The sequence below is a fragment of the Prunus persica genome, chromosome G8 (assembly GCF_000346465.2).
Source record: "Prunus persica cultivar Lovell chromosome G8, Prunus_persica_NCBIv2, whole genome shotgun sequence".
In the NCBI taxonomy this organism is placed as follows: Eukaryota; Viridiplantae; Streptophyta; class Magnoliopsida; order Rosales; family Rosaceae; genus Prunus; species Prunus persica.
Genome location: NC_034016.1, coordinates 20,955,964 through 20,978,707, shown reverse-complemented (window position 1 = coordinate 20,978,707; position 22,744 = coordinate 20,955,964). Strand labels below are relative to the sequence as shown.

Genomic DNA, 22,744 nt, shown 5'->3' with positions numbered 1-22,744 from the left:
CAATAAGAAACAGTTTATTACACAACACACAGAATCAAAAAGGACATGCTCAACTGGGTGGGCTGATTTCGTCGACAGATCATATGGTGAGGGATGATGAAGATCCATACGAGTTCTTAATTACTTCATAGTCTATCAGACGTCAATTAGTTAATCTAGTCAATCTAGTGTACCAAACGAAATTTGTATGCAAGGAAGCAGAGTGTGCCACATTAATCCAAAGGAACTTCTATATCCATGCTTCCACATTAATCTTAGTACTTGTGCAACCTTATATCTTTAACCACATCCAAGTCCAAAAATGATTCAAAAGCATAAGGATTCCGTCCATATATGTAAATCTTTAAAAATGAACCTATGTATCATATTTGTGAAATCAAATTAAAATTTACCAATTCATTACGAAAGCTCTAGGTATTTTCTGTGGACGGATGATCTATTCTTAGGTACTAATCAAAGCAGGTCCGTAAAAATGGCCCAAGCGTCACGACTCGATAGTCCTATCACGTGACAACGACACGTACCTTGAGAATCTCAAGAATAAAACACTGACCCGCCATAGTGTTATACTCCCAAGTGTTCTCAAAATACGTTAAACCATTTTGCTGATGGCACAAGTTGAATCAAAGTATTTCAATTACAGTGAAAGATATACAATAAGTTGAAATATTTTATTTAAAACCAACCCACAAGGTTACAGGTTAGGCCGAACTTGGCCCTATGTCTTGGACTATAGGCTAGCCTAACTTGTGCTGGCCTAACTTGGTGTTATGGGCGGACTTAGACTAACCCATTGTTTAAAGGATGGGGTCTAATATGATCATATAGGCATTTAATATTACCATTAATTATAATTGCATTTAATATGTTTATAAAAGTAAACTAGTATTACTAATCATTGCATTTAATGCTGCTAAACGAACCTTAAAATTAACTAAGTACACCCTACTATCAAAATATTTATTGAATTACTAATTTACCCTAATATAAAATGACCAAAAAGAATATATTGAATTGTGAAACAAATATAATTTTAATAAGTACATCCTACTCACCTTATTCAACCATAATCAAATAAAACTTTTCAATTATTTCCAATCAATTGAAAAGATTTTTCAGTCCTTGTATTGCCCAAAGTCACAGCATCAAGAAGCAAGGATGTTGAATGACAATCATCAAATAGGAGAAATATCAGCAGAACTTGAGCTAAATACTACTCCAAAAGCCTATCATGGGGAGAAAATTAATTTAGACAGTTTTTCTTTCAGTTGAGAAGTTCAAAAAATCTTCATTTGGAAATGAAGTACGTTCAGCAGCTCGATCTAAGAGTTCATTTGAGAAAGCAGCAGGTATTCAGGAGAAAGGCAACACTAAATCTGCAGGGGAAAAGAATCCGTGCCACTTTCCTTTTCATAAAAAGAAAGACAGAGCTAGCTCTAACTATTCTCTAGGTAAACACAAGAAACATAATGTCGAGGATGTTGAATCCAGCCCACAATCTGAAGGGAAGACAATTGATAAATTTGGTCGTAGTGTCCTTCTTGATAGCTTGTGGATAACTTGATTTACTCCAAAAACACCTACTCCATCATTAATCTCAAATCATTACATACATAGTGCTTATGGAGTTCTTGTGGGGGGTTGGGTAGGTTTTTTTTAAATATTTTATTTTTATAAATAAATAATTTTAATTATTTCATTTGTAAATATGTATTATTAGTTTTTAAATTTATTTAAATAGGGTGTATTAGGGGTATTTTTGGTAGTTAAATAGGGTGTACTTAGTTAACTTTATATTTTGATTTAAATATTATGGTGTACTTAGACCATAAGGTGTACTCAGTTAATTTTAGGGTTCGTTTAGCAACACTTTTAAATATAATATATGTGGCCCATTTGATATGGTCATATAGGCCTGGCCCATCGGCCCACCCATAAACTCGAAGATTCTTGGCCCTTGGGTAGGGCCTAGGCTTAGCATATTTGAGATAGAATTGGTCTGGCCTCAGCGATTCAACCCTTAGGGGTCGTTTGGTACACAGGCTTGGACTAAATTTAGTACCATGTTTGTTTCGTTTAATTCTAGTCTTAGATGAGATTGCTAATACCGGGCCCACCAAAAATACCTCATTAGGAGGGGACTACTAAACCCATGTAGAAAGGGAGGATTAACTAGTCCTATGTTCACCAATATATAAGATGCATATATTATATTGTAATACTAATAACATATATTATTATTATTATTATTATTATTACATACACATATACTATAATGTACATATATACATGTATATACACATATACATGTATATATATAAACACATATATACATATATAATATATATATAAATACATATAGATATATGCACATATATTATTATTATAATATACTCATATACACATACATATTAATATTATAATAATACATACATTAAACCTCGTTTCCAAGTTCAAAATTTTCTTTTCCGTCTTCATTTTCTTCTTTCTTGTTTAGACGGAGAAAAGTTTAGTGATTGTGAACTTTACAATTGTCAATAGTTGTGACAAGTTTGTGGTGTGTAGTGCATTGGATGATTCGGTTTTGAATTGCAATTGTATAGGTGGATTTCAACCAATGGACTGAGGCCAATGAATGGGAGAAAATTGATTAGATAGGTGTTCTAGGAAGACCCTATTGAAGTGTCAAAGAAATAGTACATGGGAAAATGATGAAGATGGGTTTGTAGTGCTAAGGCGGGTCAAATTGCCTTCTTTTACACACTTGGTTCTTGGTCCATATGAGGGTTGTGAGGAGACGTGCCTTTAGAGTTAAAGTCTGCATTTGAGTCAAAAAAGGCTACTGTTTTAAGCTCAAAGTTGTTAATAATTATACTGACTTTTGAATACCATTTTCTAAAATTCAAATGTTTAATAACATTAATTGCTTTGTTACTGTTGGCGGATTCCTTTTCATCTTCTTCTTGGAGTTGTTCTAGAGTACTGGATCCTAATTTTTCTACAAGAATTTGTTTTATTTCAAGGTTCTCATTTAGTAGTTCATGACTTGTTTGTCGTAAGGTGATAATTTCCTTCTTTATGTTTTTGACTTCAAGTTGGAGGTCTTGCAAGGTAATTTCTTTCTTTTGATCAAATTTTTCTAGAGTAGTAATCAAACTTATATTTGGGGCTGGGATGACTTGACCGATTTTATTGTGGCTAATTATTTTCTTTAGCTTTTTAAGGTATTCTGATTTTAATTCTGGGTTTTCCACTTTACTACTTAGGTCAATTAATAATTCTTCTTGTTATTCTTGTTTTGTAAGGACATTTATTGATTTCGTGTTGCAGCAATTATTCTTACATCCGAATTGAATATCGGGGTAGCTTGACTGATAATCAGAAGAGCTATAGTAATCTAAATTGGTTACTGAGATGTCACTTTCACTTGACTCAGAGTTTCGTATTTCAAGGACTTTAATTAATTGAGCTTTTTCTTCCTCAGAGATTTTTAGCTATTTTATTGTATCCTTGACCTTGCATTCATTAGCATAGTGACCAAATTTTTTGCATTTCCAACATTCAATCTTGCTTTTATCTGTAGTTTTATTTTTCCCATTCTTCGTGGGCATTTTAGACCAATTTCTTCTTTTATTATATTTGCATTTTTTTATAAAATTCATTATTATCTTTAAAGGAATGTCTTCTCCTTTGATAATGTCTAGTTTTATTGGTCTGATCGTCATAATTTTAATGCTTAATTTTCTTAGAAGAAGGTACTGAAGTTAGACCATATTGTTCACAGAAGTTTCTTAACTCATATTTAGCGGAGTTTCTTTCTAATTGGATATGTTTACCTATCTACACACATTTTCATTCATACTTGATTGATTGTACTAATTATATATATCAGAGTAAAATATTTGTGACTATTTTATTTGAATTCCATGAGGGGCTGAATCCCCAAGCAAAGGATTTACAAAAACCAGAAACCAATCAGCCACCCAACAATATGCAAAAATAAGAAAAAGTTTATGGCACTCTATACTATATAGTCCCATGAGTCTAGCTACATAAACATTCATGGAAGAGGAGCTTAGTTGGCTGTGGAAGTTGAAGCATATGATGCAATGAAGAGCAAGAAGAACAGCAGAGGAAATGCCATCTTGTTAGAATTTCCATGTGATGGTGATGGTACAGTTTTAGATCCACTCCCTGCACACACACACACACATCTACAGTGATTAATATGTCAAATTGTAAATCGATTAGAATCTAGTGTAAAGAAATGTGATTTTGGGAATCAAATTGGTTACCTGAAGGAGAAGTTGGTGCCCCTGAGGGAGAACCTGTTGGAGATGACCCTGCAAAATCATGACCAGAGGTTAGTTCATAAGTTTACAGACCCTGCAGAATCACATACATTATGTTTTTTGAATTTTGTAATTTTTTTTATATACCGCTGCATCGGCTAAGCGGGGGTGTTTGGACTTTGCAAGCAGAGGGGAGGGCCAATGCCTGAGTCTGATTGATGTTCACACCAACGGAAGAGGAGCCTCCATTAAGAACCTCACAGAGGCACTTTGGCTGTGAGCTGACCACATTAGCAAACTGTGAGCAACATGAGGAAGATGGGGTTGATGAGTTTCCTGTTACGTAATCAAGGCATGGGGACATGCTGATGATCACATTGGTGCAGCTTGATTGAGCATCAACAGTGCCTTCCCGCAGAACCACTGCAAGGACCAAAGCTAGCACAATCTCAATCCCCCTAACTGCCATTTTTTTTATTCTTGAGTGAGATTGGCTTTGATTTGCAAGTGACACTATATTTCTGTGAAATGTGAAATGATGAACAAGTTCTTGTAATGGGTTTTTTTTTCGTATAAGCAAGAGGGGTTTGTGGTTTATATATAAAGGGGAAATTGTGACCCAAAGAGACGCAGCTGGCTTGGCTTTCTAATTGGGTTGCCAACTTTTCCTACTTTGCAACAGATTTTATTTGTTAAACTAGAACTTGAGGAGGGGGACTCTTAAGAGTTAAGCATTGGAATTTAATAAAGTATGCCCTACGCATCTCTACGCGTGCACTAAAAATCAAACGTGGTTAAGGTCATAGAAGGAAAATGTGATGCTTATTGCGACTGTCCAGTAAAGGCAGGCCAACCTCCTTTGGTAGATTTGTACCATTTTCTTTTTTCATATAATCAATATTAAGGATCTTAAAACCTCGGATGCATGAATAAATACTTAATCGCTTAATTACAAGTCCCTTGCAGATTTGGACCATTTGGTAATTCACATAGTTTTTTTTAAAAATTTTATAATAATTATTATTTTTAATCAAAAAAGGGTACAATCAAAGACATTAACAAAACATCTAAAATACCAATTTCAAGAGGGCAACAAACTAACATGTTAAAAAGAAAACTAACGCAGACAAAAGCCGCACTAAAACTACTAGCGCACATTAAATCAATTAGCCATAAGTCCAAATAAAGTCCATAAACTCAACATAACCAAAACTCTAAATCAACCCATGAGCCCACATCACATAGTTGAATATGCATATTTACTTGAATGAATTATAATTTTAAAAAAAATTTGAAAATGCTTGTTGGGTTGAATACCGATGAGAGATGGGCCTCTACAAGTACCATTGGTTTTTTGGTCAGATTTATGGGTCACTGCCATTGTGGGACTAGACTCAATTGGGCCTGGGCCCCAAAATGTGGTTCGAAGACGTAACCAGTTTTTGCTTTAACTATTTGGTTTTTATTGAATTAGTCCGTTGGAGCAGTGGTTGCCCTTTTTTTATTTGTTATGGTGCTGCTTGTGAAATTTAAGAACTTGGAGCGAAGAATCACAATCTTCGTTTTCAGGGTATGTGGAATTTAGGAGCATGAGCTCATCATTTGAGCTGCTCAAACGTGTTCGTCAAGCAATTTATCCAGCTTTTCTATGGACGGCTGCAGTGCTTATGAATCATGATATGCTAAATTAATAACCCATATTAGAAGATTTTCGGTCCTCAATTTTATCTTATTTTTCAATGCAAACTATTATATTAAGGTTGTTCAAGATCCAATTCAATTTGCCAAAACTGACTGATCAAATCTATCCAACTCAATTTTAATCGGTTTTGATCTTTTACCATTTGGCACTCGGCGGAGGGAGATTATGAATTTATGGTTGAACATGAAATTTAAAAGGAGTAAGAGTACCCTACTCATACTTCATTATAAATTGTAAATAGGTAAGTACAAACAAATGATATAAAGAAAAACACACTCTAAGTGCAAATAGTGATCTCCATCGCCAAGATTCCACAGAAAAAATAATGATCATCTCCGCGAACATCCAAATAAAATTGAAAAGAAATGGTAATGAAATAAGTGTAGAACTAGAACAGGCCCCAACTCTCTGTAGAAGACTCAAAAACTGGTGAGAGTAGAAGCACAAGAGATAACGAAAAGGAGCAAGGGAACAAAGTGAAGGGGTGCTTTGATGTTGCTTCCATCAGATGTGTTTCCGTTTGTGGATGGAACTGTTTTCGACCCTTCTCCTGCATTCACCCAAAGCTACAACTCAGCATCAAAAGATAGGGGGCATATACATGTCACATGTTATATTTAGACCGAAATTTACAGTATAACAACATAACATTCCAGACTAATTAGTTACGGAAGATATATACCTGAAGCTGAAGGAATGTCTGAGGCCGAAGGCGAAATTGCAGCTTCTGGTGTAGAAGCATCTGAAGGTGTTTGATTGGAGGGATCTGCAGAGGAACTTGCTGGAGGAGTTGATGGACTTGTTGTAGGTCCATTGGCACCTGCTACAACAATATTCAATTTAACTAAAATGTTCTTTTTCTTTTTCTCCATAAAAAACCTTATTGTTAGGTCAATACTTAAACAATTTGGCCTCCTTACCTTGACACTGGCTAGCGGGTGGAGTTTGGACTTTACAGGCAGCAGGAAGAGACAGAGCAAGGGTTTGGTTTATGGTGATACCCAATGAGGAGCCGCCACCATTGAGCAATGAGCAAAGGCACTGTGGTGATGACTGGACAACATTAGAAAGCTGTGAGCAGCATGAAGATGATGGGTTTGATGAGTTTCCTGTGACATAGTTGAGGCATGGTGCCAGGCTTGTGAGTGCAGTGGTACAGCCTGATTGAGCCATGGCTCCACCCAAAAGCATGGACCCAAGGACGAGGGCTAGAGCCATTTCAATTCCTTTGAATGCCATATCTTCAACTCTACTTGTTGAAAGAATAGTTTCAAAAGTTGGGGAGATGTATATTGTATAATAGATATCCGAGTAGTAAAGTGAAATTTACCCTATGTTATATATTAGATATCTGGTGTTTGAGTGAGGAAAGGGAAGGGATGAGATGGGATTTATATAGGAAACTTTTTTTTTCCTAAGAGAGAAATAAATTGGTGTATTTGGGTGGCCAACTTCTACTGAATATCTGTTTGTTGGCAACCAAAACCTGCTTTTTGTAACATAAGATAAGAAAAGTGCTACTATTCAAATCAATTAATGATTGGCTCCATTTTTAGATTACCTAAACCTTAAATTTGGACCCACTAAAATAACAATTAGCATGTTTAGGCAAAAAAAATGAGATAATAAACAAACAACTTATGTTTGAGAGGGACAAATCATATAGACTTTGAATCAAATTTACATAGTTAGAACACCAATCCTCTGCCCCAAAGCTCTGTTCAGAGGATAGCCAATACCTAGAACTTTCCTCATTCAAGTAAAAGCAAAACCTGCAAGTAAATGATTCGTTCAAGTATGAAAGACGTTAGTTAAAGTAGTTGAACTCCAAAACCCACTTCAAAACCACTCTTTTTCTAAAAAAAAATTTCTTTTTCACTAATTTTTTTTTTAATGAAGAAAATTATGTTTATAAACTATCTCCTCAGCTTGGGCCAAACTCAACTAAGTTCTAAGCCTCAGTATTCCATTGAAGCCTAACTCATGGAATTGTTCAAGGCTTTTCGCTTGATTACTATCCCAATTACCCTCTTAATCATTTCGCTAACGTCGATTAACGGGCAGATTAGCACGCCATGCACAGCCTCAATGATCAGCAACTTCACCCCATGCATAAATTATATCACTGGGAGCAGCAGCAATGGCACGTCACCACCAACACAGAGCTGTTGCAGTTCGGTAAAGTCGTTATTGGGCACCGGCACGGACTGTGCTTGCCTTCTCATAACTGCCAGTGTCCCAGTCCAACTGCCCATTAACCGAACCCTGGCGCTCTCTCTTCCTCGAGCTTGTAACATGGGGGGCATCCCATTACAGTGCAAAGGTGCTCTGCCACTCACATAATCTTGCGATTTTTCTAATTATAATTTAGTCTTAGTGTGACCAATTGAATTATACTTTTAAGCTAATTGTGCAAAATTTCTTTTTAATTTGCAGCCTCTGCTAGTCCCTTAGCGGCTCCAGGTCCTGCCTTACTAGGGCCAACAGCTTCTTCTCCTTTAAGTCCGAGAGGTAATTACAAATTTGCTAATTGTTTCTATTCATTTTATTTTTCTGACTTCTGAAGGCATTGGTCAATTTGGTCAAACATTTCTGGTGTGCAGCTTCTAAGGCAGTGGCAGAATCTCCTACACCACAATCTGGGACAGCTGATGATCTGCAGCCAACATCTCCACCAGTAGAATCAGAAGCTCCAACACAATCTACTCCAGGGAGTGGTCGACTGACCCCATCACCATCAGCATCTACTCTATCTTATGTTTCCCCACCCTCTCTCCTACTCATAATTTTGGGACTCGTGGTTTATAAGTCCTACTGATAGTTATTGCTGCTACCGTTCTTATGCATATGCCGTTTTGTATGGTATATCACATTCATCTATCTTGTAATAGAAGTGTGTCTCTTAAGGTCTATCATTTTGGGATCGATTTTAATATGTGTAAGTTTTATATACATTGTTGGCTTAATTCATTCTCGATTTCAACATTTAGGAATACGCGAATACCATTCCCTTTTATAATTTTCGGACTTATGGTTTGTAAGTCCTTTTAGTGAAATTTCTACGTGGCTCTATATATGCCTTTTTGTATGGTATACATCATATTCACATCTTGTAATGAAATTTCTGTCTTAAAATCATTTTATATTGTTTTGGGATTGATGTTAATCTCCATTGCGTAAGCTTTATATACATTCTCGGTTTTAACTTTTGAGATTACACAATTATTATGAAACTATCTTAAATAATTCTGTGAAATACCACTTTTTGTGAAAAAAAAAGTTGGGGGCAAAGAAAGGGGCGGAAAGACCGTTTCTTGGTGCAATTCAGAAGGCATTTGCACACCGCTCCTAACCCTATTCATATGCAAGAACAATATCAACCACCAGTATTGCCTAAAATAAGCTGTCAAATCCCTATATATATCAACCAAATCACTGAGAAACACTGAAACAGAGAAGAAGTTAATTAATTAAATAATTATCAAAACAGAAAGTTAAACAACAAGAAGAGCCAATTAGAGAAGGAAGAATGGCCAAGAAGCTTGTTGCAGTGTTTCTCATGTTGGTGGTGGTTGTTGCAGCACTCCACATTCGGGAGGCTGAGGCAGAAGACGGTGATCACAAGGAATACAAGGAGTGCTTCGGCAACTGCTTGAAGGAATGCGAAGACGGCGACGCCCACGGTCAAACTTACTGTGAGATGAGCTGTGACACTGAATGTGCACTTAGAGAGAGTGCCGGTAAGTTTTCTTCTTCTGTGTTTTATGTTATCAGATAAATGTTTATATCGTCAAACTGTAAATTTGGAATACGCGTATCAATCAATATCATACTTAATTGTTAGAACTTACTAGGAAAATGCATGAAATTAAGGTTAATTGTGGGGTTTTGCATTGTGCTGCAGAAAGGCTGAAGAATATCAAAGTTTGAGCTTGTTGAATAGACAAGGAGCAAGCACTTACAACCACAGAGGAAGAGCAATATGCAATAAATTAATTAACGAGCTTTCATTCTACTGATAATGTATTAATTTGTGGAGGAGTTTTTCATCCATGAATAGTGTATTAATTCGCAAGATGTAATAAATCGTTTTTTATTTTCTTCAACACAAAACTCCGCAATCTTAATTCACTTTGATGAAAACAATATTGCGAGATGAATCCCCCTCCCCGTAGTTTAGATTAATTCAAAATAAATTATTGCTTGTATCAAAAAAGAAATAGAATGAATGATGGATATTTGCTTATATTACGAAAAAAAACATTTTATTTCATTCTTATTGATATTCCAAGAAGAGACATGCAAATGAAGTGGGAACAAGAACATCTAACAAGGAACTGTGCATGTACAAAATGATACATTGGTGCCCGGGGCTGTTACGCAATGTGGGTTGTTTTCGGGATCTTTGGACACACATCTTGCGTAGCACTGTTTGGCGTGCTCAATTGAATCACATGGGATATCTGATTGCACCTGTCTGCAAACGAAATTAGGAGTAATCGAGGGTCCCATACCCATCGCATTAGTAGCTGCACAAATGACAATCACGATTGTAAGACATTGTGATTTTCTTAATACAAGCGACAGTTTAAATATTCCGAGCACTTTTGTTCTTCCGCTGGTGTTGTGCACGTCAAATCTGATTGCAAGTTGCTATTGTTAACGTCCATGGGTCTCATTCCCGTTATATTAGTAGCTACACATCTGTAGCAAATAATACCACAACGATCAGCGCTTTTGCCATTTTAACTTTACAATTACTGTTTTGGAGAAGCAAAAATCTTACACGTCCTTGGCCGTTTTGTAGCACCTACTTTTATATTGTTAATTTTCTGTAGAGATTAGTGTGATTATCAACTGCTTGATGAAATGTATCAATGACGAATTTGAACGCATTTGGTCATTTATGGTCCTTGCTTCTTTACTTGGCATGCGACGTTCGGTTTTGAAATGCCACACTGCATATATGAAACACATTCATTGCTTATATTGTGAAAAAAAAAACATATATATTTTTTTGGATCCTTATTATAGATAATTATTATGAGCTATTAGAGGTCTCCTTACTTTAGGAGGTAGACAGAGAGCATGATTGAAGTTGTATTTTTCTAATTCCTCCCTAAAATTTGTCTAAGAATGTGATTTAAGGAACCTATCGTGAATGCTCTTAGGCATTGCTCCACATACATAGAAATAAGTATCTGAGCAAACCCTCTCAAACAACATCTTAATTGTTAATGGTGGATATCATATGACTCCATTTGGGTGGAGATATTTGAAAAAATATATATATTTAGATTTTGTCATGGGCAGTCCCCTTCTATTGAGGGATCCCTCAAATAATTTTATTTGAGGGACGCCCTTTAGGGTACCCTACAATTCTTTTCCCAATAATCCAAACCATCTATTTTTTAGGTATTCATTCATAGATCATCCTTACAAAAAATTAGACAAATCGGAAACCGTTTCGACATCCAATTGTGTCTTACAAAATCAATGAACACGGTGCTTTAAGAAAAGTACTAAAATTTCAATAACTCAATTGAGTGGTCACATGATATCGGATTCAAGTGATTTTTTGTAGAGATGATCTTTGAATGAGTATCTACAAAATAGACGGTTTGGATTAGTGAAATACAATCCGGAGTGGGGCCTACAAGGGGTGTCCCTCAAATAAGCTTATTTGAGGGATCCCTCAATGGAAGCTCTCTGTTGTCATGGGATTGTATTTATAGGTTTGAAATGTGGGTAGGTTTAATTAATCAAGGCAGACATTAACTTTTGATCCTTATAGTTTGTCGGTTTTACCATTTTGGTCCTTATAGTTTCAACTTTGTAGTTTTTAAGAACTTGGACTTGTCATTGTCATTTTTTCATGGGATTGTTTTTATAGGGTTGAATTGTGGGTAGGTTTAAAGGGACAATTGCTCCACGTACATAGAAATAAGTATCTGAAGAACAAACCCTCTCAAGCAATGTCTCAATAGTTATTGTTGCACAATCCCACACCAAATGCTTGCCAAAAAGAGAGGAAACGACACCGTATCAAAATTATTTGTCCCAAATGTTTTCCTTTCTAAGAATTTGGCCCGAAGGAATCGAGTTGGGCCCAACTTCAAGCCCACAGAAATCGTTGTCTTCTTTGGCTCACCTCCCCTCCTCTAAAACCTCTGAAAACTCTGAACTTCGTCTTCTTCTTCTGCCTAGCTCTTCTTGGCGAACTTCACAGCCCGTACGGACTCAAAGTTAACAGTAGGCATTTCGACTTTTACTTTACTTGAGGTTCAAGCTTATTCTTGCTCGCGTATTTGCACCTACTTTTCCTGTTTATTTCCTGTTAAGAATAGTATGACTATCAAATGCTTGATAAAATGTCTCAAAGATATTGACTAGTTAGAGCGCATTTGGTTTCGGCTTCCTTTTTTCTTTACTTGGAATGCGACGTTTTTTTGTCATGAACAATTATATCCATCATGAAAATTTGAAGTGTGGTTTTGTTATCACAAGTATAAAATAGCTGTGGTTTTATAGATTTTACGTTAATAGGCAAAAAACCCAAAATCTAGATTGACCCTGGAACCGAAATGAAAATGTGAATCTTTGAAGGTCATCTTATGTTCGATGCACAGTTATTGAAATAAGGAAATGGTGGTGTTACAGAAGTGAAAAGCAAGCAAATGCTTGTGCTTTTTTCTCATGATGATATTTGATGCGAGTCTGATGCTTATTAGTACTTGATTGCTTGTTCTTATGCTTTGAGATTTGAAGTAAGTGTGATGCTGATCAAACATTGAAATACCACATCTTTTGGTTTTAATATTTGTGCATGGCTTCTGCAGATATCTGTATTTGATAGAAATGGGTTGGAAAGCGGCTGAGAAACTGATTAGGCACTGGAAGGTTCTCAGAGGAGATAATGTGAGGACGATGAAGATCATTTGCTCTTTGCCTCTTTGCCTTTTTCTGTATCTATATATATATATAAGTGAACTATTTTCCAATCTCATTTGCAGGTGATGATAATAAGGGGCAAAGACAAGGGTGATACAGGTATTATCAAGCGAGTCATTCGCTCTCAGAATCGTGTTATTGTGGAAGGAAAAAATCTGGTATCAATCTAGCCTTATTATTGGTACACTACTCCTTTGATCTGTTTTTGTCTTACAATTTCTTGAGCTGTTTATTATATCAATTTTTTTTTCTGAGAAAACTTGTTAAGAATCCTTTGGCCACTCAAATCAGATTGATATTGTTGATATTCTATAATATATTATAAATCATGTTTTTGGGCTTGTTGATAGTCTGTAAACAGTTTGATTATCTATAAAAACATCTCTAATGGTTGAAGCTCTTCTAATGTTCATATTATTTATGAAATTCTCTATCTTGTGCAATGTATATGTAAGGAGTTCCGTCTTGTTGGAAAAATCCATGGGTTTGAACTTCAAATGCAAGACCTTTACACTAAGGGCTGAAGGGATACCATCCAAGCAAGAACCATGTAATATATGATGTTCTGTAAACTACATGAAAAACTTTGATCTATTTGATCCTTATAATTTCAATGTTCAAGGTTTTTGGCTATTCCTACGAATTATATGGATTTTGTTTGCCGCTGAACAAGTACTTTGTCTTTGCAGGTAAAGAAACATATCAAGCAAGGCCAAGGCCATGAAGGTGGGATATTTACTGTCGAAGCCCCTCTTCATGCCTCAAATGTGCAAGTTGTTGATCCAGTGACAGGGTATGGATGTACTCTTAACATTATGTTTTTAAAATCGTTAGTATTTTGTTCTTTGTTGATCCTGTGAAAGGGTAGGCAGGCATGCACTCTTAACATTGTGTTTTGACACACCTTGGTGTTTTGCTCTTTGTTTTACTTGTGCAGGAGGGCTTGTAAAGTTGGTGTAAGATATCTCGAGGATGGAACAAAAGTTCGAGTATCTAGAGGAATAGGGGCATCGGGATCTATAATCCCTCGTCCTGAGATCTTGAAGATAAGAACCACTCCAAGACCTACTGTTGGTACTTATCTCAAGTCCCGAAAACTATAACTTTCTTGTTGGTTCTTGTAAAAGGGCAAAAATAAAATAGGATAATCTCTGTTTGCCATAACTACTGCTGATAATTTTCATCATAAACTTTGGTTGCAGCTGGTCCAAAGGACACTCCTATGAATGTTGCGTTGGAGAAGACTTATGATGCCAAAACAGGGAAGGGCATGGCTGAACTTTGAGAGAGTTAATTTTCCACTCATTCTATGTCAGATGGAAGCTGTTGCAGAAAAAATGGGAGCATATTAGTTCTCATATGTTTGCCAAAATGATTAAGAATTTCTTGTACCAAACATGTGCTCTGTTTTTGTTATTTATTTCTTAGGTTCAAGATCATCAATTTACTTAATTATCTTTGTTTCCTTGTTTAAATTTGAGAGAGAGTTCATAACTTTGAACCATTTTGCATGTCTACCACAATTCTCTATGTATATCATCTGGAAGTCTGACCAAAATAAAATAAAATAAAAAACGCAGTGATAAGTCAACAAAAAATTGTTTGCAAGCGTTTATATGTCCGTACATGCCACTGCCATGTGAATCACGTGGACACGGTGACTTTTCTACACAGACCCAAATGCAAGCAGATCAAAACTCCAAACGCCCCCAACCCTTTTGTCGTTCCCATTTAATGACAAGCCTACATGATCAGTGCTTCGAAACTACTTTAAACATTTGACACGTAAACTGGACACTCGTCGCCATGCATGCCCTCGAGCCTTCTTCCCTTATCTCCATGATCTCTTCCTTTTTATAGGGCTCCCCTGCATTCACCACCTTCATCAAGAAATCAAGGAAAATCTGAAGCACAAAGCCATGGCGTTGAAAAGTAAGCTTCTTTTGGTTGCCTTGCTCTTGTCTGTTCTGTTTCTGAGTGTATATGTAGCTTCGGCTACGCAAGACCCAGAGTTGAAGCAGTGCAGGCACCAGTGCGAACACCAGCAAGGGTTTGATTCAAAACAGAGGGAACAGTGTGAGCAAGGGTGTGACAAATACATCAAGCAGAAGAGGGAGGAAGAGAAACACAGAAGGAAATCAGAAGGAGGAGGAAGCTTTTATCCAATACCAGAGACCGGACGTGCGCAAGAGGAGGAGGAGGAGTTTCAGGGTCGACAACAACAAGACCAAAATCCTTACTTCTTCGAAGATGAGCATTTTGAGACCAGAGTTCAAACAGAGGAAGGCAGATTTCAGCTTCTTCAGAAATTCACTGAAAGGTCAGATCTTTTGCGCGCCATTGAGAATTATCGAATTGGGTTTCTTGTCACTAAGCCACACGCATTTGTAGCTCCATGCCATTTTGATGCTGATACTGTTCTCTTTGTTTTCCAGGGTAAGTAGCTTACCTGTTTGATAATTGTTCTCTATATAAAAATTTGGGTCTTAATTAATCAACTGTTTTTGTTATTATCTTTGATTAATTTTGTATTTTTATGTGAATTAAGGTCGACCAGCCGTTACCATAGTTAGGGGAGAGAAGAGAGAGACCCATAATCTTGAACATGGAGATCTCTTTAGAATTCCAGCAGGTACCCCTGTTTATATGGTCAACAGAGATGAGAATGAAAAGCTCTTCATTGTCAATTTCATGAAGCCAGTCTCTGTTCCTGGTGAGTACGAGGCATTTTATGCCGCTGGTGGTGAAAACCCAGAATCGTTTTTCAAAGCATTCAGCCCACAAGTACTTCAAGCCGCTTTAAAGGTACAAAGTATTTTGCTTTTTCTTTAATTTGGTAAATTAATCATATTTGTTGTGCTAATGATTTTGATTTACTGTAATCAAACAGACGGAGATAAATAAGCTGGAGAGGTTATTTGGGCAGCAGAGGCAGGGCAGCATAACCAGGGCCTCCAAAGAACAAATTAAGAAACTGAGCCAACAGCACGGCCAAGGTGGAAGCGAAGGCTTCTGGCCTTTCCATGGTGGACAATCATCAAGTGATGCATTCAATCTTTTCAGCAAGCATCCCTCCCAAGCAAACAAATTTGGCCGTCTCTTTGAAGCAGATTTCAACGACTTCAAGCAGCTTCAAGACCTCGACCTCCTCGTCTCCTTCGCCAACATAACCCAAGTAAACAACCCAACTCAAATTTCTCTCAGCCCAATTCGATTCAACAGTTATAAGAAATCAATAGCTCAATGAATTGTATGTTTGTTTTGTAATAGGGGGCTATGGTGGGCCCATACTTCAACTCGAGAGCCACAAAGATCTCTTTTGTGCTAGATGGAGAAGGCTACTTTGAGATGGCATGTCCTCATGTTAGCTCAACCGGAAGACAAGAGCCGCAGCCGCAGCCGCAGCCGCAGCAGAGACGGAAGAGCAGCCCAAGGTACCAGAAAATAAGCGGAAACTTGAGGCGTGGGGCGGTTTTTGTTGCACCAGCTGGTCACCCAATGACAGCCATAGCCTCGAGGAATAGCAACCTGCAAATCATCTGTTTTGAGGTCAATGCTCATGACAACATCAGGGTCCCTCTGGTAGGGAAGAAGAATGTGGTGAGCCAGTTTGACAGGGAAGCCAAACAGCTGGCTTTCAATGTGCCTGCAAGAGAAGTGGATCGCATCTTCAATAACCAAGACGATGAGTTCTTCTTTGAGGGACCAAATGAACAGCCTGAACATGGACGTGCTTTTGCATGAAAAAAGGGGGAAGTTGGAGGGGCTTTGAAGTTCTTCTTTCTAAGTAGAGGTTTTTGTTAAGCCCTAAGTAGAGGCTGCTGCAGTTTTGTGGTTCTGAGATAATATTGTATATATTAACCTGCTGGTAAGGTGAGAATGTGTAAGAGTGTCTACCAATGTAAATTTTGGGTTGTAACCTTAAATAAAGAGAGAGACTTTCTGCTAAGTTAACAGCATGTTGTATGTTTTGCTTTTGCTTGAAAGTTTCTTTTCACAAACATGAAAAGAATCGTACATATTTTTCTAAGTCCTGTTGAAACAAAATTTCATGGATTTGAGTATGACTTTGCAATAAGACTTGCAGACATATCAGTCAATGTGAAATAGAATTTGTTCACAATAAGATGTCCAAGTCACGTTGGTCACAACAAATTTGGATTTCTGCATAATTATATCTGCCCCGCTTGGTTTTTTTTTAATCGGCAAACTCCTGCTTGGCTCACCCACCCAAGAAAAGGAAAAAAAAAAAAGGTTTATTATTGTATTTCAATGGCTTAAAAAAAAGAAAAGTAGATTTTTTTTTTTTAATGCAATTGTGCAACTTTCACAAGCTCATTGTCATGATCAACTATCATCTTAACCCATGTCTCTAAAGAGAAAATTAGGTTTCTCAAGACTTTTTTTTTTCTTTCTCTAAACCAATTATAAACAAGAGAAAAAGAAAACTTAATTATACAAAAGAATTAGCTGATGGGGTTTAGTTCAATGAAAAATGACTTTGAATTGCAGACCAGTTGTCTCAAGTTTGAAATCACATTATCAATCACATCGCATCTTGACAATGTGTATGTGAGAAAACCTCATATTCTTTCCTGACTTTGACAAAAAAAATGACACAAGAGAATTCTATTAATAAAAATGGACCCTTTTCTAAAAAAATAAAATTAAAATGGGCCCTATGATATTTGTCAAAGCAGCCCACCTGTCCATGAATAGCCCCAACGGTATCCTTCTCCTCAAAACCGACCCGCCTCTTTCCCTCTTCCCTTCACTCAATTCCTCTTCCCTTTTGAATTTCAACTTCTTCTTCTGCACATTTGCATTTCATCTTCCTATCGAACTTGGCGGACATACCAACGCCAAATTAACAGTAAGTATTTCCACTTTTCGCGTACTTGAGCTTATCCTTGCACGTCCAATAAACCGCACTTCTCCTTGCAACCTCAGTTTGATTATCAGCTGCTTGATAAAATGCTTCAACGATATTGGCCGATTACAAGCCTTCGGTTACTTGCTTCTGTACTTGGAATTCGGCGCTGTGTTATAAAAAATGTATCTTTCAAGAAAAATTGAAGGGTGTTTTTGTTTGTAGTGAGTTGATTGGTAAATGTTTCTGCCTGGATAAGATGCTTCATATGAGGAAATTCAACCATCGGACAGCTTCAGTTTGCCCTTCTGTTTTATATCTTGCACTTGCTGATGCTAGTTATAGCATAGCTCGGGCCTCTGAATCCCAGCTTCGAGCTTATTCAAATGCCGGGCCTATTTCTGGGTTCGTTGGCTCTTCTTCTTTGGCCAACTCAAATGTACAAAATGCTATTTTGAGATTTCGAGATCACTTTACACTTCAAGTAAACTTCTTTTCAACTGTGGCGGGAACAATCTTGGTCCAGGCTCGTGACCCGGCTAAATTAACTATGGAGATACAAAGTGCAATTGATGAGCACAGACTAAATGATGCATGGAAGTTGCATGAGCAGCATATGCAGATGGAAGGGTTTCTTAGGAAATCTGTTGTCAATAAGCTCTTAACAAGTTTTGTAGAAAGCTTTGATGTTCAGTGGCTTGAGAGGGCTTATGGGTTGGTAGAACAGGCTATTGAGAAAAGCAGACAGAACTTGTTAGAGAAGGAGACACTGATTTATCTCTCTTTGGGTCTTGCCAAAGCTGGATTACCCATTTCTGCGTCGACTGTTTTGAGAAAGATGGTAGAAATGGAACAGTTTCCGCCTGTTGCTGCCTGGTCTGCTATCTTGGCTCACATGTCTCAAACAGCTCAAGGGGCTTACCTTGCTGCTGAGTTGATAATTGAGATTGGTTACTTGTTCCAAGATAATAGGATCGACCCGCGTAAGAAGTCTAACGCACCTTTGATTGCTATGAAACCGAATACTACTGCTTTCAACATTGCTTTGGCTGGCTGTCTCATGTTTGGGACAACTAGGAAAGCAGAGCAGCTCCTTGACATGATGCCTCGAGTTGGTGTCAAAACTGATGCTAACTTATTGATATTAATGGCACAAATATATGAGAGAAATGGACGAAGAGATGAGCTTAGGAAACTTCAAAGATACATCGATGAATCCCCTAACCTAAGTGATATTCAGTTCCGGCAGTTCTACAATTGCTTGCTGACATGCCATTTGAAATTCAGGGATCTAGATGCTGCATCCAACATGGTCTTGGAAATGCTACGGAAAGCGAAAGAAGCAAGAAATTCTCTTGCATTAGCAACACTGGTATTCGATGCTGCTGGAAGGGGAAATAAGTCCCCTCTTGGATCGGGTTTTCAATCCAGGAAAAGTACAAGCTCTGGAGAATCATATGGTCATATTAGTAGCCCCTTAATATCTTATGAAGAGTTTTCTATGGATAGAAATTTCTTGAGACTTGAGGCTGAGGCAAAGGAAGTGCTTGGTGTAGTGTTAGCTAAGTTGCAGAGCCAAGTTGAATTGATAACAACAGACCGCGGTATCCTCCAGCCAACTGAAAAAATATTTGTGAAATTAGTCAAGGCCTTTCTAGAAGCGGACAAGACCAAGGATTTGGCAGAGTTTCTTATAAAGGCAGGTAAAGAAGATTCCCCAGCTTCCAATGATGATTCTGCCTTGGTTCATGTCATTAATTCATGCATATCACTCGGATGGTTAGATAAAGCACATGACCTTCTTGATGAGATGTGCTTGGCTGGTGTAAGAACTGGTTCTTCGGTATACTCCTCTCTTCTAAAAGCATATTGTGAAGCAAACCAAGCAGGAAACGCAGCATCGCTTTTAAGAGATGCTCGTAAGGGAGGGATCCAGCTAGACTCAAGCTCTTATGAGGCATTGATCCAATCCAGGGTGCTTCAAAATGATACACAGGGGGCCCTCCATTTGTACCAAGAGATGAAAGAGGCGAAGATACCAAGAGCTGGTCATCAGGAGTTCGAAAGGTTGGTAAACGAATGTGCAAGAGGAGGTGGTGAACCTAGGTTGATGGCAAAGCTCTTGCAGGAAATCAAGGAAGGACAGACAATGGATTCCGGGGTTCACGACTGGAACAGCATAATCCATTTTTTCTGCAAGAAGAGATTGATGCAGGATGCAGAGAAAGCTCTGACGAAGATGAGAAGTTTGGGGCATGCCCCGAATGCTCAAACTTTCCATTCTATGGTCACTGGCTATGCTGCTATAGGAGGAAAATATATAGAGGTGACGGAGCTTTGGGGGGAGATGAAGTCTATTGCTTCTGCCACCTCAATGAAATTTGATCAGGAACTCCTGGATTCTGTTCTTTACACGTTCGTGAGGGGCGGATTCTTCAGTCGAGCAAATGAAGTGGTGGAAATTATGGAGAAAGGGAAAATGTTCATCGATAAGTACAAGTACCGAACACTCTTCTTGAAGTACCATAGAACAAGTTACAAGGGCAAGGCTCCCAAATTCCAGACAGAATCCCAGCTTAAAAAGAGAGAAGCAGCTTTAGCGTTTAAGAATTGGGTAGGTGTGTGTTGAGGAAACTGTCTTCTTATCTGTTTCATACATGCCTCAGCTTTGATCCAATGAACTTTTGAAGAAGTAGAAGACACTATAGTTCTTGGTTATCTGTGTTAATTAGTTCTTCACCCAGAATGAGAAAAAGTTTAATTTTATGTTTGGATCATCACCTAGTCTTGTTTGAGGAAACTACAATTTTAAACTAAACTTATTTCTTAATCCACATCATTTCTCATTTGATTGATTGATTTGTTTATTTAACAACCTTTAATAGGCACCACCTCCGCCCTTTCCTCTATGTTTACAACGTCCGGACGTCAGCATAGGTAAAGAGGTATATATATATATATATATATATATATATATATATATATATATTTAAAATCTTGTTAATCAGTGGTGGTTTATGAACAAAAATCGACTAGGAGATTTGATGTGAATAAATTCCCAAAGTTACGCATAAGATGACTCAGCCATTACACATCCACCATCAATTATTCATTTAGGAGATGGCAATTTCAAACATTCTAGTGAGTGAAGATTCCTTGTCGATCATGTTTTTATACCTAAAATATAATATTTTAAGCTTCTATTTACCTATACCTAAACATTAGTTCGAATTTCTATTTCTAAAACATACTATTTTAGACTTCGATTTTGACTTTACCTAAACATTAGTTCGAATTTTCATTTACGTAAATTAGAGATGTTTTTCTTTGTTTAAACAAAAAAACAAAAAACCATTTCCCTAATATAAACTTCCATTATAAAATACTGAACTCAAAGAAGCTATTTGAGTTTAGTATAACCACAAAATCCTCACAAAAGAATCATTAGAGAATAACTATTTGATCTTGTTAATAAAAATCCAAGCTGGCCTAATTTAATTCAGTCCACGCCCTTATAATATCACCGCGTTACTTTTTTCTGTTTTCTTTTTCTGTTTTTCTGAGTTAAATAATAATTAAATAAATAAAAGACGCGTTGTTGTCAAGAATTCGAGCTTTAGGCGGGTACACATTTTAACACAGTGACGTAGCGCAACCATATAAATACACCGCACCATGAAGAAAGCAAAAGCCCCCGTACTCTCTCTCTCTCTCTCTCTCTGCTTTTTTTTTTTTTTGGTCGAACTCTCTCTCTCTCTGCTGTTTGTTCCTTACACTCACAAACCTCTCAAAAACCCCAAATTCGCTTCTCTCTCTTCCCCTCCCAAATCCCTAGCCATCTTCAATGTCCGCCAAACGCTCCCGCATTGTTCACTCGTCGAGCTCCGGCGACACCGGCCTCCTTCCGCCGCGGTCGGCCGAGTCCTCCGATTCCTGGCTCCGCGTCCGTACGGCTTTCGGTAATGGCGCGAAGGCTCTGAAGCCGTCGCCGGAAGCTGTGCAGTCTCCGCCGTCGGTTCTGACGATGTCGTCGCCGGAGATTGTGACGATGGGACGCGAGGCGCAGGTCGATAAGTTCCTTGACCACTGCTACTTTTGTCGCCGGAGGCTCCCTCACAATGAGGACGTGTTCATGTGCGGGTAAGGTTTCTTTCCTCATTTATCTCCCTGATTTCTTTTCATTTTGAAAAGATAAACAAGGAATTAAATTTAAAAGAATACAAATTTGAGTTGTAATTTATAATTCTTCTTTTGTTGTTTGCATTTAATTTGTTTTTCGTTCGCAATTATAAATGTTATGTGAATTATATACCATTTCACAGTTGTTTCTATTTCCCGTGTCATTAAATTTACTGAAAATTTTGAATTTTGTGTGTTTTTTGACGTGAAATGGTGGCGTGCAGCCCCTTTCGTGCATTTTGTTCCCCAGAGTGCCGTGACCAACAAGTTGACCTGGACAAGATAGCAGAGCAACCAAAGCAAGTACCTGTTCAACCAGTTAGAACAATGTACAGCATGACCAGCAATGTCAATGGATCGAAACCAACTAGTTAGTCGAGGCTAACTTTCGTCGCATGGCTGTCAAATTTTTGAGATTGGCATGCGATTTCGGTTAGAAATGGGTTGTCTTAGATGCTCCAATTTAGCTTATAATTAGGTTCTGTAAAGTTCGCCTAGTTTCTTTTAGGTTCCCAAATTCTACATTTTGTTATGTTTTGTGGTTATGATGAAACCTACTGGTAGCGTAGTGTAGGTTCCCAAATTTTACATTTTGTTATGTTTTGTGGTCATGATGAAACATACTGGAGCTTTACCAGAATAGACTACGGAGTTAAACTTGTGCCACAGTTAGCCTGCCTTCATTTTACCCCTTTTAATATGATTCACTGCTTGTTTGCAACCTTCTCGATCGATGTTCTTACATTTGTT

General features: G+C 37.6%; 8 protein-coding genes across 10 annotated transcripts; 6 read left to right on the top strand and 2 right to left on the bottom strand.

Annotated features, from left to right (window-relative positions):
* On the bottom strand, nucleotides 3,885–4,936 carry LOC18766707 (non-specific lipid-transfer protein-like protein At2g13820). The gene is made up of 3 exons (XM_020553785.1): nucleotides 4,440–4,936; nucleotides 4,296–4,343; nucleotides 3,885–4,194 (listed from the first exon to the last, which is right to left on the bottom strand). Exons 1-3 carry the CDS (start codon nucleotides 4,759–4,761, stop codon nucleotides 4,076–4,078), a joined length of 489 nt encoding a protein of 162 aa, XP_020409374.1. The 5' UTR covers nucleotides 4,762–4,936; the 3' UTR covers nucleotides 3,885–4,075.
* On the bottom strand, nucleotides 6,184–7,352 carry LOC109946303 (non-specific lipid-transfer protein-like protein At2g13820). Of its 2 annotated transcripts, none has more exons than XM_020553783.1 (3): nucleotides 6,915–7,352; nucleotides 6,677–6,817; nucleotides 6,184–6,544 (listed from the first exon to the last, which is right to left on the bottom strand). In XM_020553783.1, the coding sequence occupies exons 1-3, from the start codon at nucleotides 7,231–7,233 to the stop codon at nucleotides 6,414–6,416; spliced, it is 591 nt and encodes a 196-aa protein (XP_020409372.1). In that variant the 5' UTR covers nucleotides 7,234–7,352; the 3' UTR covers nucleotides 6,184–6,413. The 2 variants fall into 2 exon arrangements, with proteins under 2 accessions (XP_020409372.1, XP_020409373.1); XM_020553784.1 differs by having other exon boundaries at nucleotides 6,677–6,814.
* LOC18767289 (non-specific lipid-transfer protein-like protein At2g13820) lies at nucleotides 7,940–9,157 on the top strand. The gene is made up of 3 exons (XM_007201583.2): nucleotides 7,940–8,317; nucleotides 8,431–8,505; nucleotides 8,598–9,157. The coding sequence occupies exons 1-3, from the start codon at nucleotides 7,978–7,980 to the stop codon at nucleotides 8,810–8,812; spliced, it is 630 nt and encodes a 209-aa protein (XP_007201645.1). The 5' UTR covers nucleotides 7,940–7,977; the 3' UTR covers nucleotides 8,813–9,157.
* Nucleotides 9,194–10,154, top strand: LOC109950767 (major pollen allergen Ole e 6-like). The gene is made up of 2 exons (XM_020570854.1): nucleotides 9,194–9,734; nucleotides 9,899–10,154. The coding sequence occupies exons 1-2, from the start codon at nucleotides 9,524–9,526 to the stop codon at nucleotides 9,922–9,924; spliced, it is 237 nt and encodes a 78-aa protein (XP_020426443.1). The 5' UTR covers nucleotides 9,194–9,523; the 3' UTR covers nucleotides 9,925–10,154.
* Nucleotides 12,107–14,462, top strand: LOC18767456 (50S ribosomal protein L24). 2 transcript variants are annotated; one of them, XM_020570483.1, is made up of 6 exons: nucleotides 12,107–12,276; nucleotides 12,834–12,912; nucleotides 13,008–13,103; nucleotides 13,635–13,738; nucleotides 13,883–14,019; nucleotides 14,148–14,462. In XM_020570483.1, exons 2-6 carry the CDS (start codon nucleotides 12,853–12,855, stop codon nucleotides 14,228–14,230), a joined length of 480 nt encoding a protein of 159 aa, XP_020426072.1. In that variant the 5' UTR covers nucleotides 12,107–12,276; nucleotides 12,834–12,852; the 3' UTR covers nucleotides 14,231–14,462. The 2 variants fall into 2 exon arrangements, with proteins under 2 accessions (XP_020426072.1, XP_007201287.1); XM_007201225.2 differs by having other exon boundaries at nucleotides 12,108–12,246.
* LOC18768846 (sucrose-binding protein) lies at nucleotides 14,804–16,899 on the top strand. The gene is made up of 4 exons (XM_007200903.2): nucleotides 14,804–15,381; nucleotides 15,494–15,750; nucleotides 15,836–16,120; nucleotides 16,216–16,899. Exons 1-4 carry the CDS (start codon nucleotides 14,865–14,867, stop codon nucleotides 16,687–16,689), a joined length of 1,533 nt encoding a protein of 510 aa, XP_007200965.1. The 5' UTR covers nucleotides 14,804–14,864; the 3' UTR covers nucleotides 16,690–16,899.
* Nucleotides 17,475–20,579, top strand: LOC18766443 (pentatricopeptide repeat-containing protein At1g03100, mitochondrial). The gene has a single exon (XM_007199357.2). It carries the CDS (start codon nucleotides 18,075–18,077, stop codon nucleotides 20,442–20,444), a length of 2,370 nt encoding a protein of 789 aa, XP_007199419.1. The 5' UTR covers nucleotides 17,475–18,074; the 3' UTR covers nucleotides 20,445–20,579.
* On the top strand, nucleotides 21,376–22,718 carry LOC18767925. Its single transcript, XM_007201476.2, has 2 exons — nucleotides 21,376–21,955; nucleotides 22,219–22,718. Exons 1-2 carry the CDS (start codon nucleotides 21,660–21,662, stop codon nucleotides 22,367–22,369), a joined length of 447 nt encoding a protein of 148 aa, XP_007201538.2. The 5' UTR covers nucleotides 21,376–21,659; the 3' UTR covers nucleotides 22,370–22,718.

Excerpts from the sequence above, each read along its gene's own strand:
- LOC18766707 (XM_020553785.1), bottom strand. The coding sequence starts at position 4,761 with ATGGCAGTTAGGGGGATTGAGATTGTGCTAGCTTTGGTCCTTGCAGTG. Across the intron at positions 4,344-4,439 it reads CCCGCTTAGCCGATGCAGCG|GGTCATCTCCAACAGGTTCT; the intron begins GTATATAAAAAA and ends ATGATTTTGCAG. Across the intron at positions 4,195-4,295 it reads GGCACCAACTTCTCCTTCAG|GGAGTGGATCTAAAACTGTA; the intron begins GTAACCAATTTG and ends GTGTGTGTGCAG.
- LOC18767456 (XM_020570483.1), top strand. The coding sequence starts at position 12,853 with ATGGGTTGGAAAGCGGCTGAGAAACTGATTAGGCACTGGAAGGTTCTC. Across the intron at positions 12,913-13,007 it reads AGGTTCTCAGAGGAGATAAT|GTGATGATAATAAGGGGCAA; the intron begins GTGAGGACGATG and ends TCTCATTTGCAG. Across the intron at positions 13,104-13,634 it reads TTGTGGAAGGAAAAAATCTG|GTAAAGAAACATATCAAGCA; the intron begins GTATCAATCTAG and ends TTGTCTTTGCAG.
- LOC18767925 (XM_007201476.2), top strand. The coding sequence starts at position 21,660 with ATGTCCGCCAAACGCTCCCGCATTGTTCACTCGTCGAGCTCCGGCGAC. Across the intron at positions 21,956-22,218 it reads GAGGACGTGTTCATGTGCGG|CCCCTTTCGTGCATTTTGTT; the intron begins GTAAGGTTTCTT and ends GGTGGCGTGCAG.
- LOC18767289 (XM_007201583.2), top strand. The coding sequence starts at position 7,978 with ATGGAATTGTTCAAGGCTTTTCGCTTGATTACTATCCCAATTACCCTC. Across the intron at positions 8,318-8,430 it reads CATCCCATTACAGTGCAAAG|CCTCTGCTAGTCCCTTAGCG; the intron begins GTGCTCTGCCAC and ends TTTAATTTGCAG. Across the intron at positions 8,506-8,597 it reads TTCTCCTTTAAGTCCGAGAG|CTTCTAAGGCAGTGGCAGAA; the intron begins GTAATTACAAAT and ends TCTGGTGTGCAG.
- LOC109946303 (XM_020553783.1), bottom strand. The coding sequence starts at position 7,233 with ATGGCATTCAAAGGAATTGAAATGGCTCTAGCCCTCGTCCTTGGGTCC. Across the intron at positions 6,818-6,914 it reads ACCCGCTAGCCAGTGTCAAG|CAGGTGCCAATGGACCTACA; the intron begins GTAAGGAGGCCA and ends ATATTGTTGTAG. Across the intron at positions 6,545-6,676 it reads AGACATTCCTTCAGCTTCAG|GAGAAGGGTCGAAAACAGTT; the intron begins GTATATATCTTC and ends GGGTGAATGCAG.
- LOC109950767 (XM_020570854.1), top strand. The coding sequence starts at position 9,524 with ATGGCCAAGAAGCTTGTTGCAGTGTTTCTCATGTTGGTGGTGGTTGTT. Across the intron at positions 9,735-9,898 it reads TGCACTTAGAGAGAGTGCCG|AAAGGCTGAAGAATATCAAA; the intron begins GTAAGTTTTCTT and ends ATTGTGCTGCAG.
- LOC18768846 (XM_007200903.2), top strand. The coding sequence starts at position 14,865 with ATGGCGTTGAAAAGTAAGCTTCTTTTGGTTGCCTTGCTCTTGTCTGTT. Across the intron at positions 15,382-15,493 it reads TGTTCTCTTTGTTTTCCAGG|GTCGACCAGCCGTTACCATA; the intron begins GTAAGTAGCTTA and ends ATGTGAATTAAG. Across the intron at positions 16,121-16,215 it reads CCTTCGCCAACATAACCCAA|GGGGCTATGGTGGGCCCATA; the intron begins GTAAACAACCCA and ends GTTTTGTAATAG.
- LOC18766443 (XM_007199357.2), top strand. The coding sequence starts at position 18,075 with ATGCTTCATATGAGGAAATTCAACCATCGGACAGCTTCAGTTTGCCCT.